Source organism: Euprymna scolopes, chromosome 36 (assembly GCF_053919585.1).
Source record: "Euprymna scolopes isolate OS-2025 chromosome 36, ASM5391958v1, whole genome shotgun sequence".
Lineage (NCBI taxonomy): Eukaryota > Metazoa > Mollusca > Cephalopoda > Sepiida > Sepiolidae > Euprymna > Euprymna scolopes.
In genome coordinates this window covers 5,492,554-5,509,908 of record NC_136517.1, presented here as the reverse complement: position 1 = coordinate 5,509,908, position 17,355 = coordinate 5,492,554, and the positions used below count along the sequence as shown (strand labels likewise).

The 17,355-nt window shown below is 30.6% G+C and overlaps 1 protein-coding gene and 1 pseudogene across 2 annotated transcripts in view; both read right to left on the bottom strand.

The window, feature by feature from the left end:
• On the bottom strand, positions 1-146 carry LOC145260862 (U2 spliceosomal RNA; annotated as a pseudogene).
• A 3,707-nt stretch (positions 147-3,853) lies between these two features.
• Positions 3,854-17,355, bottom strand: part of LOC145260304 (transmembrane protein 87A-like) — a 135,573-nt gene continuing 122,071 nt past the window's right edge. For both annotated transcript variants that reach the window (XM_080118192.1, XM_080118191.1), the window contains 5 exons: positions 15,372-15,475; positions 14,349-14,425; positions 12,975-13,048; positions 7,834-7,886; positions 3,854-5,297 (listed from right to left, as the gene is read on the bottom strand). In XM_080118192.1, the coding sequence (XP_079974318.1) occupies positions 5,225-5,297; positions 7,834-7,886; positions 12,975-13,048; positions 14,349-14,425; positions 15,372-15,475 (381 nt within the window). In that variant the 3' untranslated portion in view covers positions 3,854-5,224. The remainder of the gene's footprint in view (positions 5,298-7,833; positions 7,887-12,974; positions 13,049-14,348; positions 14,426-15,371; positions 15,476-17,355) is intronic.

Here is a 17,355-nt window from a genome sequence, read left to right as displayed (position 1 = left end):
GACTGGTTGTAAAGTGGGTGATCATTTTACATTAAATTAATACAGAAAAGTGATCCCCCACTTTATATCTCAAAATTACAAACATAAGTACAGCATGTAGTAACAGATACTACACTTTGATCTTGGCCAAAAGGCCAAGAAATGCTTAAAAAACTAAGAAAAACATGTATTAACAGACCTTTGATCTTAACCAAAAAGGCCAAGCACAGAAGTGTTACAGACTGACCGACCGACGGAGTGAATTATAGAGTTGCTTGCACGCGACTAAAAACCTTTGAAATAATTGTTTCAGAATAGTTTTATATAATAAAATCTTTATTTTAATCTTTATTTTAAAAGTGAAATATCAAAGTCAAGATTTATTTTTTGTGTAAACTTAAATTAGTAACCCAATAATAAATAAAAGAAAAACATTTACTTAAAAAAGGAAGAATGAAAAAAAAAAACAAAAAAAAACAGTTGGAGTTTTCATGTGTTTTTATTATTTACTCTTGATGAAGGGGGAAAAAAAAAGGCAGAGTGAATAAAGAAGTGGAATTGTCAAAAAAAAAAAAAAAAAAAAAAAAAAAAAAATTTTTGTTTCAATTAACTGCAGACCACAAGATATTCCCACTGCAAACAACACTCCCAAAATTTATATACATTTTTGCTGGATTCTTTGTTACAAATCCATTTCTTCGGAAAGACGATTGCAGAAAAAAGATGCAAAAGAGCAAATCTCATTTGAATGTTTGCCATACTTCTACAAAATGCAAAAAAAAAAAAAAAAAAAAAATGGTTCTAAACGAGAGATCTTCATTCAAATTGGATTTCTTTCTTCACGATTATTATAGATAATTTCATTTTAGTTGTGGGGTTCATTCTGCTCCGTCACATGTTATAAATAAGCTTCCCTGCATCGTTTAAACTAGATAATTTATACATAAACAAGCCAAGCCACTCCTCCCTCACCACCTCCTCCTCCTCCAGATAACTAAAAAGTTTTGCTTTGATAGAAGTGAATGGTCTTATTTTAAAGGGAAAGGAGTACAAAATAAATAAAAGCCCAGATTTGCTTTTGAGAAAAATCCAGTAGAAATAGTTTCAAGGGGAAAAGAACAAAAAAAAAATCTAAATTTGAGAAATTTTTACTTTAACTTCAACACTCACCTTTAAAATGACGACTTTTATAGATTTTCGAGTCTGCTGAAAACAAATCACATTTGAGGCAGATAAGTAGTTTTCATAGGATATTATAACATTTTTTCCAATGTATAAGTTAATGAATTTCAGTGGCGGTTACCATTCTTAACATACGGAGGGTATGTGCTTTGTAACATGCATGTTAATTTGTACATGTTCAGTTGGGAAAAAACATGGCCACTAGTGAAAACAAAGGATTACATTGGATAATAAAGGTCTTAATATCCAGAAAACTACTTGTCTGCTCCAACTTAAACTGCAATATTCATTATCAGCATACCCGAAAAACCTATAAAAATAATCAATTTAATGGTCAATGTTGAGTTGCAGTTAAAGTAAAAAAAAGAAAAACCCTAAATTTGATTTCATTAGAAAAACTGTTTTATGCACAATATTTATTTTTCATTTTAAATCCTTCAAAATCTATTTTAGAGGCAAATTTACTGACCAAACTAAAATGAGCAACCCAAAGCCTGCGAGCCAAATCAAGCCCATAAAGGCTTTTCCTGTGGCCCACAGAGACCTTAAATAAGGATCTTTTTAGAAAAATATAAAACAAATTCTAAAGGGATTATTTAAAATGCTGCTAATATACCGTGAGAACTTTAATGTGTGACTGAGTTAAAATAGAACCACTGAAAGTCAGGGCAAATCTATAGAAAAAAATCCTTTCGGATTTTTCATTGTCTTTATTCAATAAATTTCTTTTTGTTCTTATGGTTGCTTTTTGAATAGCCTTTTTATACAATTTTATATTGATAACCACAGATTGATAAATGAATAAAACTCAATAGTTGGATATATTCATTAAATCTAGAGCATACATAAATGTTTAAGAGCATACATAAATGTTTAAGAACATACATTTAGTTTTTAATTAGGTCCCTGTCATGTGTCCAGGCTAAGAAAAATTAATCTAGTCCACACATGAACAAAGGTTGCTGAAGCATTCTGTAAAAATGGACAGTAAATCTTGAATACTTATATTCAAAGCATTTTAACAAAATCAATCGATTTATAGTCTAAACCCAAATGTTTCTTATCAAATAATTTATTTTACTTTGTTTAGTCAAATAGTATTAAAATCCAAAGCAAACAATATCTCAGCAACCAATTATGACAGACATGTTCTTTTCACCATGAAAACATCTCGAGTATCCGATTTTCATAACTTAATATCGCCACTTAAAAACGCTTTAACACTGAGCAAGTTTGATCAAACCCACCAAGTTTTAGCCATATGAAGTAAATGTGGTATTTTGGTGAGAGTGTCTAGTGCAGGGTAAGTCCTGATAAAAATAAGAACTGATAAAATGTATAAACTCCCTCATCTCCACCACAAAATAATTCAGGCTTCATGCCTAAAGCAAATGATGAACTTTTTTTTACATTTATTTAAAAAAAGAAAATCACTTTATTCATATTATTTGGATTCTTCGGACTACTGATCAAAACAGAAAATTGAATCCCTATTTGCGATTTGGAAAACAGAATTACAACTGACTTTTATCAATTACCCTATCCACTATGCCACGGGTCCTAATGGACAATTCTACTATGGAAGTTACACTCTTCAGGAGGTTGAAGGTTCAATTCTCACTCAAAAAATACAATTGCAAATTATTTAGGACTTATACCCAATCATGGCTGATAGAATGAAAGCATACTACCCGTGGATTGAATAATGGGTTCCGTTCAAAGTTCCATGTAGATTTTAGAGTTCAACAAGATACACCTGAAGAAGGTCGGAAGTTATATTGACTGAAACATAAAAATAACACTCCAGATGAGAATGTTAGTCTGAAAAATCAAAATAATATGAATCTTCGTCTGAAAAATTCAGAAATGTAAAATGACTACTTTAGTTCTAGATTTTCATTATGCAATAAGCTGATTGCGGTTATCAAATATTTGAAAAATAAAGCATTGTGGTTATTATATTATTATATTGTTGAATATTAAATAGTTGAAAAAAAAAAAAAAGTTACGGTTATCAAATATTTGAAAAAAAAAAAAAAGTTACGGTTATCAAATATTTGAAAAAAAAAAAAAATAAATAAATAAATAAAAAACGAATGTTCATCACAATAATTAACAGAGCGCATGTAATAGTTACAGTTTTATATTTATTGATTGTAACAATTTTTCTCCATGTTCAGATTCCTTTTTAACAAAATCAGCGTTAATATTTTTTTGTTATGGCAGATGATCAACTCAAAAATTTAGCTTAGTTTACTACCCTCATCCCTTCCCTAAACTTATTTCTACTGGAATATAACAGAAAACGTTAAAATAGAAAATTAAATCCCAATTTGCGATTTGAAGAATGGGGCATCATGTGCAAGAATGCACTCAAAGTGCTGTCAGGTGTGCAACACATTTTCACAATTTTGCATTTTTAATATTTTTCCGTCATTCCTGATACGACAGGTGTTACTTTAAGCACGTTACTTTCTACCTTTATTGAAAATGAGAATTCAATGGACAATGACTGGGAAACATTAAAAATGAATTATGAAAAATGGAAAACGGTTTTGTGGCATCCATCATTTAGATATTTGTTTCCCACCCAACAATTTCAGTGAATTAATCACTCAAAAAATAAAATAAAAATAAAATAAAAATGGTTAGAAAAAGAAAGCAAAACTGAAAAAAAATTAAAAGAATGATAAAATTACTTTTTTTTGTTTTGTTATTTTTCTTTTTTTTTTTGAAAAGATTTTTTTTTTAATGAAAACTGCAATTACTTTGGCTCTGTGCCAAAAATAACATTTAGTAATAATTTGAGTGAAATATATATATTTTTTAAATTATATTTTCTTTCATCAATATAACAATTTAGTAAGAGTTCTTCAATCATTGCCTTGCAACATGGTGCAAACTATTTTTAGACACCAACATTTGTTGCTTGTATCGCAACAATTTAGAGAAATGCATTCTCGGTTTTTGTGCACCAAAGTCGGATGACAGTCAATTTAAATCAGACATTCAGATGCACACCACAAGTATATGTGAGAAGGAGTGGGGTTATAGAGTATGTGTACGTGTGTTAGAAATGTTTATAACAGACCACAGATATGTGAACAGATCAAAAAAAAAAAAAAAGAATTCAACAAAAAATAATGTTAAGTTTAGGAGCAGAAAATTTTTGTCAAATGTTTTCCTAAATGTTAACTTATTGTGGGATAGAAAAGAAAGATATAAGAGAAAAAATAGCCCATTGAAATGAAAGTCAGTGACACCATGGAGAATAAACATGTTTAACCTACAAGTACCCATGATTTCAAGTGATCTTTGTCAAAAGTTGACATCTACTTCACAGGAATTGGATGCAAAGGTTTGATAAATACATAAATATCATCACTTTAAACTCTTGGGTACCATTTTTTAACTAAGAAATCACTAAATAAAGATTAAGCCTAATCCTTTTCTGCCATTATGGAAATAATGCTCACCCAACCCCAAAATAAATCCATTGCAAATATTATTGCATATCAGCAAAAAATTTTCATTAAAAAGGAAATGATTTTTCTTTTCTCCTTTTTTTTTTTTTTTTAACTGTTTCAATTTTTTTGTTGTTTTAGAAAAAAAATAAAAACAGGTAAACTTTTGTCAAACAATTATCTGCTCTTCAAAATGTACAAAAAAAAACAAACAAAAAAACACACACACATACACGGCTGTGTGTTAGTCAATCACTGTTTCTTTAAGTGAAGGTGGACGGTCGAATATGACTTGAGAGAAAGGGTGGGGAAGTGTGGGTCCGTGATGTCAAATACACTTGAAGAGAGGGAGAAGCAGCTGACCAAGACAGTAGAGATTTGGTCCCAGAAGAGTGAAAAAAAAGAGAAAAAGTTTTACAAGATGATGAAGGTATTTGCTTTGTAGAATTTTCCGCAGAGGATATCAGCAAAAAGATGAAGAAAACAAAACAAACAAAAAAAAAAACAGATGAAAATAAAATGATGTCATCTTTGATTGGCAATAGAGTTTTGTGGCTGCACAAAGCATCAGCTAACCAAACTTAAATACGCTTCATCGTCTATTCCATTTTGGAGATTTCAAACTTTGTTGTCATGATTTCCTCATCTGAATCCAATAAACTGGGCAATGCTCTGAAAAATGCAAAAAGACGTAGCTGATAGACATTCAATATTTTTGGTGAATTTCAAGATTAAAAACTGCAAAAATATAACATACTACTAGGACGTTTTAAAATATATAAAGTGAATCAACAAAAAAAAAACAATTTTTTTTTTTTTCAATTAATGCAGATCACAAGATTCCAACTACAAACGACATTTGCAAAACTTGTTTTTTAATGCACAATCTTACTACTTATCATTACTTATTACTAAACGCACTCACATGTATGTGTGTGTGTGTGTGTGTGTGTGTGTATATGTATATATATATATATATATAGTTATTAAAAAAGGAAGACTGAGTTATTTTTTTGTATCCATGGTAAAAAGGACAGAGGGAAAACATTTAATGAAAGTTAAAAAAAAACTTTTTAAAATAAAAATTACATAAGGAGGTAGAGTCAGCTGAACGGGTTTAGATCTCACTTTTCAAAGCTGAATCACAGTTTTTTTTGTATAGAGAACCGAATTCAAATGGGGAAATAACTAAAATAAAATTCATTTTTACCATGGATACAAAAAACCTCAGTCTTCCTTTTTTAATAGCTATAATAAAGTTTTTTTACCCACCAAAAAACAATGATATATATATATATATATATATATATACTAGCAAACTACCTGGCGTTATCCAGTCATAAAATACACATAAATATACTTTAATCAACATAGAAACTGTGAAAGGCTTTTTCTAAACAGTTCACTTCTTGTAAGTAAAAAAAAAATACTCGAGTTAAAACCAAAACCTAAAGACAGTGAGTCAAGTACGATAACCATTAGACCAGCTTGACACGTTCTTTACAAAATGTTTTCAAACCTACCTACTCTTAACATAAAGAAGCTATCATATTTCACAGCTGTGCATGCGCATTTGTGCAGCAGTTAACAAACAGATAAAAATCTTATCAAAATTGTTCAATTTTGACCCTTTAACAGCCCTTTTTTCTGGATGAAAATGGATTAAAGTTTTCCACATGTCTGAAAGTGCTATATACCAAATTTCAAATCTATAGATCTAAAATTTGTTGAGTATATAGGTTGAGAAGTGTCCTCACACTCACACACATTCTCACTTTTATAGATATATAAATTAGTGTTGGAACGATTAATTGGAATCAGAAAAATCAGAACTTTTTTTTACTATTGGAATCAGTATCAGAATCTGAAAAAAATTGTGTTTATTTTCAGATGCCAAAAACGATTCTTTTAATTATCTGATTTTTTTTTTTGATTGAAATTTAATTTTTTAGCGATTGTAATAAATATTTATTGATTTTAACTACTAGTAAAACTAAAATTATCTACCCACAAGTATATTTTTACATTTGTAAAAATATATGCACATATTATATGGGATTTTGCTTTTTATTTTTATTTTTTTTTCAAATTTTTTAAATTCCATTTTCCCCCCCAAACATAGCAAAGTGCCACTGATGTAGGGGGCTACTATCAGAGACATAAGTTGCAGGGATACAATGTAGGGAATCATCAAGATGTCTGCTCACATCACAATTGAACTTCTGCATGTCAGTACAGTTGAGAAAACAGAAACTCAGAAGGAAGTTCCAGAGTCTAGCAGTTCTAGGAAAGAAACTATTATAGAAAGCTTTCTTACATCTAAGGACCTCTACTGTGTTTGGGTTTTGCTGATTGCTGGATTTGTCAGGGGTATTTACGTTGAGGGAGTACAAGGAGTTATAGTTCGTCATAGCATCTACCATTAAAAGACTTGTAGAACAGGCAGAGGGATGCAACATTTCATACCCATCTCAGAGACAATTTTATCAAGGAGGTCATTTATGAATATCAGGAATAATAAAGGTTCCAGGATAGACCCCTGAGGTACACCCGTATTTATATCATATTGTTTAGATGCATGACCGTCGAGGACAACCTGGATTCTTCTCTTATTTAAGAATGATTTATGTTTATCTAGTTTTGCAGTAATCTGAAAATTAAAGAAAAACATCTCTATAACTAAATATGTAGAGATTTTAGAGGAATGGAAATTGGGAATTTAGAGCAGAATTGGTAATTGTATCAGAAGCAGCAAAACTATTGGAATCGGCCGATCACTAATATTGTTTCAACTATGATTATCTATTTACTGGTTACCATATTTTATTAAATTCTACACTAGATGTGCTTAGTAGGTATTGTTGCTAAATAAAGTCTCCGTTCGAAATTCCATGCAGATTTCTGAGTTTGAGAGAAAAATTCCCGAGTTTAAAAAGACGCAAGTTACACCGACCGAAACGTTGTGAAAATAATACTCAAGATAAGAGCAGTAGTCTGAATAATCCAAATACAAATTATCAATCCTCATCTCAAATTCAGCAACATGCCCCACCCCCGTATTACTATGTTACTAAATTGATAGTAACTTCAAAGCATTAAAATGTTCTTAATGTCATTATATATATATATATATATATATATATATATATATCAATGTAAGAAAAAAAAAATCTATTTTTTCATAGGAAAAATAATATTGTCTGCTTACTTGTCCGTAACTGATGTTGGGATATTATCTTCCACCCATTTAAGATCATCTTCCTGCAAAAAAAAGAAAAAAAAAAATACAAATTGATAAAAACTGTTGAATATTAAAGCTTGTGTATTTCAGAGAGTTTAAAATAATTGTAATATATAGAATAACTTTGGGAACAGTTCAAGTTTGGCAAATGGTTGTCTGGCAAGGTCAGAATACAGGTTTGACAAAACGCATGAATCGAAAAAACAGTGTCATCTAAAAAGTGAGGAAATATTTTTAAGCAGAAACTGACTGAGGATAGGTTGAGTATATGTATAAAAATGAGAAGTTAAGACAAACTGAGGCCCCCCCCCCTTTCCTCAATTATGTTATGAAAACCCAAATAAAACAAGTTGCCAATTTAAGAATCATCTCAAAGTTTATTTGATCAATTTGAATTAACAATGGTTACAGTTTGTTTTGTCTTCGTTTCTTTTATTTTTTTAGCACTAACCTCTCATTTCCTCAGGATTTCAAATATTTAAGAGATTTAACGATTCTAGCTGATGTAAACATGCACCAGGCAGTTGCATATTTAGTGTGTTGCATACATGCAATGCATGTGAATAGCAAAGTTGCATGTTTAGTGTTTTAGTATTGGGAATCCCAGATCAAATGCTATATAGGTAGTTTTTAGAAATAGAAAGATATAAACATATTTGATTTCCCATCAGTGATTTAACAGGGTCAGAGAAGGTTAGATTTGACAGCCATCAAACTCAAGTCACATTTTGACGACCGAGATTGAATGCACCGGAAATTAAGGGGTGACACGAGAATTATGGTCGTAGGCTTCCGGTTGACGACCACATGGGCAGAGAGTGGTTTTGGGCAGCAGAGAAACCAGACAGGAGATTTCGGGTCTCCCGACAATCAGGGTCCGAGATGATAAGCTTGCCTTGAATAAAAGATTGAAGCTTCAGTCCATCTTGTTAATTAATGAATGTCTGCAGCGACCACTCCCCAACGAGATGGAGACCAGCGTCCAAGAAGGCATCATCCGCTGACGAAGGCAAGCAGGTATGTTCACATTACATTGCGCATACATCTCGGAGACTTTTAAGGCAAAAGAAACTGTGTAGGATAAGAGCACACATACACACACACAAAACAGTGAACTGCACATAAGAGCACCCACGCCCGTATATGTAAGAACATAAAACGTAAACGAAACGTAAAAATACTCATAACAAGAAAACGTAAAAGTATACGCTTAAACACGCAGACACAAACAACTATTTTTAACACTGATACCGGAATTTTGACCAGTTTGCATCATTGATGCAAGAATAAACCTTGTTATCAATGGAAAATCACGACATGAATGTCCTTAAAGAAAAAATACACAAGTTATCATAGAGAAAAGACTAATGCAAATCGTGTTTTTTTTGCTGCTGCTTTTGTGGGACACGCATGGCGCGTTTGGAAAAGAAAAAAAAAAAAACGCAATCGTTTAAAATTGAAAGAAAGAGAAAAAAATCCATGTGCGTACATCGAGTTTTCGTGGGGAAAAACAAATGTTTTGTTTTTTCATGTGTTTCAGACATTGCCTTTCAATTCCATTCTATATCAATAGCAGAGTTGCATGTTTAGTGTGTTGCATACATGCAATGCATGTGAATAGCAGAGTTGCATGTTTAGTGTGTTGCATACATGCATTGCATGTGAATAGCAGAGTTGCACGTTTAGTGTGTTGCATACATGCAATGCATGTGAATAGCAGAGTTGCATGTTTGGTGCATTGCATGCGAATAGCAAAGTTGCTGCAAATGAGTAATATCTAACAAACACAAGGGATCACACAGTAATTGCAAATACGTCTGATGTTGAAGTTTGAACATCTGGAATTCCATTTGTCCGTTTTTGAAAATAATGTTTTCCTCATATGTAGTGATGAGTTCTTGCCATAATCGCGTTGCGTTTTTTGATGTTCATAGACTGGTAGCAAGATGTTGTTGGCTAGATATTATCTCAACTGGTCAGTTCTTCTTCTCTAAGCAAGATGGATCATCAGACTTGTATTTTGATTGGATTGGCTAAAAGTCCTTCATCTGCAAGTCTAGTGTTTATAAACAAAAGCCATCATAAGCGAAAACAAATTCAATTAACGGACACTAAAAGGTATTAGCGTTAAGAAACTTAGCAAAAATGCTACGCACCATCTACACCGGATCGTGACAAGATGATGCAACAAACAAAATGTTGTAAAGTTGCCTTTCATGTATTTTTGCAGTTAAATTTTCGGTGCGTGCTGGCCATGTATCTTAACGTAACAGATCTACTGGAAAAATGGATGGATGACTCGAGTGCTAACAAATTCCATGCAAGACATCATCATTATCTCTTTAGAGTCGAACTTCAAGAGTTTTTCAACCCAACATCCACTCGACAAGCACAACGATGACGAATTTTGCAATCAAACCATTTAAAAATCATGGATCAAGTAAAGATTAGATACCCTGTAGCAGAAGACAAATACTGGTGCACATTTCAAGTGACACCGGTTATTCGACCTTGACATTGCTGCTGGTTGTTTGTAAGCAGACATGGTCGAATGTTCCCGAGGAAGATTTTTTAAAAATATATTTACAAAACTTTTTAAGATTTAAAAGAAAAAATATATATATTTACAAAACATTTTCTTTAATATTAAATATTTACAAAACTTTTAAGGATTAAAAAAAACTTTTTTATTGACACAAAACCTTTTAATGTAAGTAACAAAATGAATGTAAATTTAACAAAACATTTAAATAAATGGGTGTCTTTCTAAGTATGTTTTTAAATATATTTACAGAACTTTTTAATAAAACTAATAATAAGTTATAATTATAATAAAAATAAAAATAAAAAAATAAAAAGAATGAACTATATTAATTACAAAACTTTAGAAACTGAGAATTTCGGACGCTAAACTTGTATTTAATTTGCCTTTGTGGAGAAGTAAGCAAATAGCAATTTTTTTTTTGTTTGTTTTAAATAAAAATAAAAGTTATGAAAAGATTTGTATCTTGTGACACTACACTTCATCTTTATAAAGATAAAAGTTATAAAAATATCTGAATAAAATATAGTTTTTAAAACCTCGATTGTTTTGCTTATACTTGTGAAAATCACAATTTGCAAAAATAATGCCTCGGTCTAGAAGGATTTCTCCTTCACTGACCATCTACATACATCGCAGTTTAAATAAATATTGAATTGTATTAAAAACGCACAAAGATAAAAAAAAAAAAAAAAACAACACACACTGTACATAAAAATTAATCTTGGCTGCAAAAATCCCAACAAGTCAGTTATAATATTTGTTTCTGCCATTAAAAAGTTTGGTTAAAATAATTTTATTTAAATTTTTGTTTAAATTATGTATTTTTTAATTGACATCATCCGAAATTCTTAGTTATAACGTTGGTTGATTTATTTATTTGATATTATTTTACAACCTTTCCTAGCATAGTATAAACACCCTCAACACCAAAGTTTTGCAAATATTAAAAAACATGTTTTGTAAATATATTTTTTTCTTTTAAATCTTAAAAAGTTTTGTAAATATATTTTTAAAAAATATTGCTTGCGAACATTCGACCAGGTCTGGTATTTGACGTGTTTACAAACAACCAATAGCAATGTCAAGGTCGAATAACCGGTGTCACTTGAAATGTTCACCAGTATTCGTCTTCTGCTATGGGGGTATCTAATCTTTACTTGATCCAAAGTTTTTTTTCAGCAACAACTTTAGCGATGACCAATCACTTTTGAAGGCACGTTTCAGAAATCCTGAGAATTAAAAATTTTCTTTTCAAATTTATTTATTTTTACTAAAATGTTCAAATTTTCAATTAAAAAACATAACACAAAACAAAATATTTTATTCTTTCAATGAAAGAAACATAAAAATAAAAAAAAAAAACTCCTAAGCAGTTCATCTTTCATATTGCTTGCATTGCTGATTATTTTACAGCACATCAACCCTTTAAATTGTTTTGCTAGCAAGTCAGTACGATTTTAAGTCATACCTTCGAATTATTTTCAATACTCTTGTATGCATATCTGATCAGATGTAGTTTCAGGTCATATTCAAGAATATATATATTTAAGGAAACTCTTTGAATATGCTCTTGATCTATCAAGCTAGCTAAACATCTGATGAAATTTTCTGATGTGCCAAATATATCCACAAAGTCTTTTAAAATTTGACAGTTGAAAAGGTTTAGTGTGCCAACAAAAATGTTAGCATGGACTTTTCAATTCAACTCAAATATTCATATTTTGTCGAATGTTGAATTATGGATTTAATAAATTAATCTATATAAATAAAACAGTAGATGAATCCATGTGTGTGTTTGAAAATATTTAACTGATAAACTCTTAAACTATTGGTCATATAACACTGAAATTAACATGGAAATCATACACCAAGGATGCTTTATAACAAATAAAATCTTTATATATTATTCCTTAATTGGAATTTTTTATTTTGAGATGAGCATTTTTATGTTAATTTTATTTTTATTTCGGACTACTAGTCTCATCTTTATTAGTTGTTGTTTTTTTTTTTAATAAACAACAACAACTAATAAAGATGAGACTAGTAGTCCGAAATAAAAATAAAATTAAAATAAAATCTTTGTTTGGATGGATGAATAACGCGTACAAAAATATGTCGGCAAGTTGAAATGCAAAATATTTATTTTAACTTGTCAACATATTTCTATTAGTTTTGCAAATGGGCCAATTCATTCATAGTTTGAAGTAGTTTAATTTTAAATCTTTCTTATCTATCTGTTGATAGCTCAAATGGTAGGAAACACGGCTGGAGCGCTAAATGTTTTGGTTTCAATTCTACCTGACACTAAAGTCTTCTTTAAATTTTTGAAATCAACAACATTCAACAGAGAATTGGCTCCTTAATAATAAATAAGAAATCTGTATAAATTTAAATATTTTTTATGACTGGCATGTGAAAAAATATGCATATACAAAAGTTGAAGTTCCAAAACAGATTGAAATTCAATGCAAATAAAAACATCTTGCTGTCCAACTTCCCACCTAGGTTGCCCTTTATAAATATGACTCCTATCACATGTGATGGTGAAGATAAAACAACTTACAGCTTTAGTTTTCATCTCCTTCTGCTTTGGGGACCCATTAGTAACTGGCTTGGCACCACGCATCTTCATACCATCTAGAACAAAAAACAAATTTAAATTAGATACAAATTTGTTCTGAACACAAAATCACAAACGTTAAAAAAAAAAAAAAAAAAAAGTTGTGCAATAAAAACAACGAAGATGAGAACAAACAATCTAAGTGACACAAAAAATAATTAACAAAAAAAAAGCTAGAAATTTTAAAAGTTCGGTTCAGTCACATTCGAATATATACATGTTGCCCTTTCTATATACGAGGGTCATTCCAAAAGTATATATAAAAATTACATCTGGAGTATATTTGGAAAAATTGTAGAAAAATTACATCTGGAATATATTTGCAAAATTTGTAGAAAAATTACATCTGGAGTATATTTGCAAAATTTGTAGAAAAATTACATCTGGAGCATATTTGCAAAATTTGTAGAAAAATTACATCTGGAGCATATTTGCAAAATTTGTAGAAAAATTACATCTGGAGCATATTTGCAAAATTTGTAGAAAAATTACATCTGGAGCATATTTGCAAAATTTGTAGAAAAATTACATCTGGAGCATATTTGCAAAATTTGTAGAAAAATTACATCTGGAGTATATTTGTAAAATTTGTAGAAAAATTTTCCCATCCAAAGTTAGACTTTCAAATGATTTATGATCACATGACAGGAATTTTTGTCAATCAAATCATCATGTACTTAGTGTTAATACAATATTTGATACACTAAGAAAAAAATAACTAAAAAGGACGTATACCCCTATGAAAAAAACAAAAATAAAGATCTATATGACGTACGTACCATGATGGAAAGAAAATGTTGTACACCAAAAATCACGTAAATTAATCAAGTAGTTTTATTTTTAAACAAGAAAATCAAATGTTATACAGAGTAGAACGATAAAAAATTGCCATAGAAACAACATGACTCCATTTCCATTTGATGAAAACCGGTTTTCTTTTTTTTGTTGCAGACCATCTACTAGTTGGCCAGTTGTATACAAATCCCAAGAGCGATAGGAGCCTTCTATCATGTCTGAAAATGACACAATGTTCAATGAGCGAGATCAGAAATGCGCCACTGCACAATTCATGCTCTCTACCGATCCAAGTCATGACAACTGGACCATTGCCAGTCCCCTGAAAATGCATTGCTGGATTGCCATGAATATGGGGGACATGTATTCTGATGCTGCACTGACAGGACAAAACAGGAATATCTTTAAAAAATGATTTTAATTAAAAAAAAAAAAATTTACAACCATGAATTTATATAAAAAAAAAAAAATTAAAAAAAGCATATATTAATATTAAGTGTTGTCAAATATATTTTTACTTACCAAATGCATCGTTCATAACAGGGTCTTCTTCCTCCTCCTCTTCTTCTTCAGCATCAAGGAGCGGAGAAAATGCGTACCTAAAAAAATGTACATAATTTAATTGTGATAAAAACTAAAATGCAAATATTTATCAATGTTTTATGAATTAATAAATCTCTGAAATTAAGAAAATATCCAAAATTTCATTTAATGAAACATTCTGAAATCTGGCTAAGTTTGTGTTTTATTAAAAAAAAAAAACAAAAAAAAAACATTAAAGTTGTGACCCAACCACCTATGGTGGTTGGATTTTACAGTAATAACGGTTGTAACAGAGTTGAGTTAGAGCTTTTATTATGTGGGCAATTCCCAATTGCCTTGCTGAACCCATATGTTTTGTTAATGACTCAAACCAAAACAAGGAAAAATAGCTTCAGTTGAACAGATTTGAGATTGATAATATTTTGATACTAATATTGTTTTGCTAATAAAACCATGTAATTTGAGAGCATGGTAATGAGTATAGTTTGGGGTTCACTGAAAGCTAGGATGACCTTTGAGGTCAGAATTGGCTGTGTGTGAGAACTTACCATTAGAAAATTGCATGATCATGTGGCAGAGACTAATCATAGTGATTATTGATTGGTGGGGGGGGAAACACCCTGGTTCGCCAGACCGACACCGTTACATGATATAAAAACACCAAGACAAGCAATTTTTGGCAGAGTCTGAACTAACTCCCAGCTGTCAATACCTTCTCCCCTTTTTTTTGATAGCTGTCGTCCGAGACATCAAGCTTCAAAATGATACCAATCTGGTCAGGATCTGTCGCCTCTGTTGAAAGTTTTTGCAAGACATACAAACATACATTCATGCATACATATAGTTAAACAGACAGGTGAGATTTATATTATAGATTTATGCAACTGTGAACTGCTGCTTCATGATTGGCACCCACTAATAGTAGAAATCTTGACCCTGCATTATAATATGAAGAACAGCACGTGTGTTGTAGGTAAGACATTCATAGGTTAACAGACCTACCTCTGATTGTTTGCAGATGGTCTCCACAGAATCATGATCACTAAAAGAAGAACGGAAAATAGCAAGTGCCAAAATGCATCATCGACCCACAATTCGCGCCAATCCTATAAAGAAAAAAAAAAAAATTAAAAAATTATTAATTAAAAGGCATAAAGTTATGTTTCGGTTTTATCTTTTTTTAGTGGTGCAACATTTTTAATTTGTTTCTATACATGGATACATAATAAAGACTTCAGCAAAAGTATTTTCAACAAGATCAACCTATCCAAATTACAAGTCTTTACTTTCATTTTTTTTTCATATATTTTTTTTTAACCATACTGTTTTTTTTTTACCAAATTATTTTTACTACTAGGTTGGTGCAGATACAATATCATTTTCTCACATGTGTTACTTTATATGATTTCTGAATTAATTCATTGATATATATATAGCCATGTTTTTTTTATATCATTTTGAAGTGCATTTTTCACTATCAAATTGTGTTATTTGTTACCGTTCTCAATCTCTTCATTTTTTTTTTTTTTTTTGCAGGCTTTGACAGCATTGGACAAAATTCAAATTTGCACGATTTTCTTGTCCCAATTCAAACTAGGCCGAAAAGCTATTATTCTGTATATGTTATTCAACCATCCAAACAAAAATTTTACTCGTTATAAACCATCCTTGGTGTACGATTACTATTTCTAGTTAATTTCAGTGACCAGTAATTTAAGAGTTTATCAATTAAATATTTTCAAACGCGCACACACCTATTTGTATAGATTACTTCGGACTTCTACCTAGTCATGACTGATGGAATGAGAGCATATTATATTACCCTCGTAGATTAAAATAAAAGGTTTCTTCTGAAATTCTATGCAGATTCCCAAATCCAACAGAAAGATTCCCAAGTTCAACAAGATATGCCTGAAGAAGGTCAGAGGTTACATCAACCGAAGCATTTCAAAAATAACACTCAAGATAAAAACAGTAGTCTGAAGAATCAAACTAATATGATATAAAATCAACTTAGTGTCAATTAGATTTTAAAGACCCCAGAAAATGCATAATTAGCTTGCATGGAGTTGTTTTGTTTTCCGTTACAATGTCAACTTTTAATATTTGGAAAGATTTGTTTTAAGAAAAAAAGGGAGGTATATTAAATATTTTTTTAGTGCATTTTTTTTTTCTTACAGAATGTTTTAACAAGCAAATCATTGTCTTTATTTGTCAAGACCAAAGATTCTATTGGGAGGGGGTGCACTTTAAGCATCCTAAATTCTGGCTCTATTATCCATTTATAATGTGCATAGATCAACTGGAAGAAATTGATGTAAACCCGAAGTCATTTCTTTTATTTTGCTTATTTCCTGAAGTTCTTGAAACCAAATTGATTCGTTTTGACAATATGCATCTTCCTCGGACATAAGAAACAATTTTGTTTTTTCCTTTTTCGTTCCTCATGTCATTGTGTCATTAGAAAAGTCCATATGATCTTTAAGAGCAATCTTTTTTTCAAATGTTCGACTCAGTAGGACAACATGATTTATGTGAAATGCATTGGAGATTTTTTTTTTTACTCTATCAAAGTGTTGCTTATATTTGAACTGAAATTTGTATAAAGCCAATATAACAGAATTTTTTAAATAAGCATTTACGTATTTAAAATCAACTTAGTTTTGTTGATAATGCTTACATCAAAGAAAAAAATTTCTACTATATGATTTAATTATACAAAAAAAGAATTATGTACGGAAGTGAAATATAGCCAGTGAGAGAGAAAGTTACGTGTGAAGAAATGATATGAAAATGATTCCAGAGATGTGTAATGTTGAATCTTAAAAACAGGCTTATATCTGATGACCTCAGGGAAAGATTAAATCTGAACAGTATAGGGAGATATGTACAAAACAGGAGACTTAGTTGGTTTGGTCATACGGAAAAAAGGGAGAGAGTATTTGGGATAGTAGAGATAGAACAGTTAAGATAGCAAGGTCAGTTG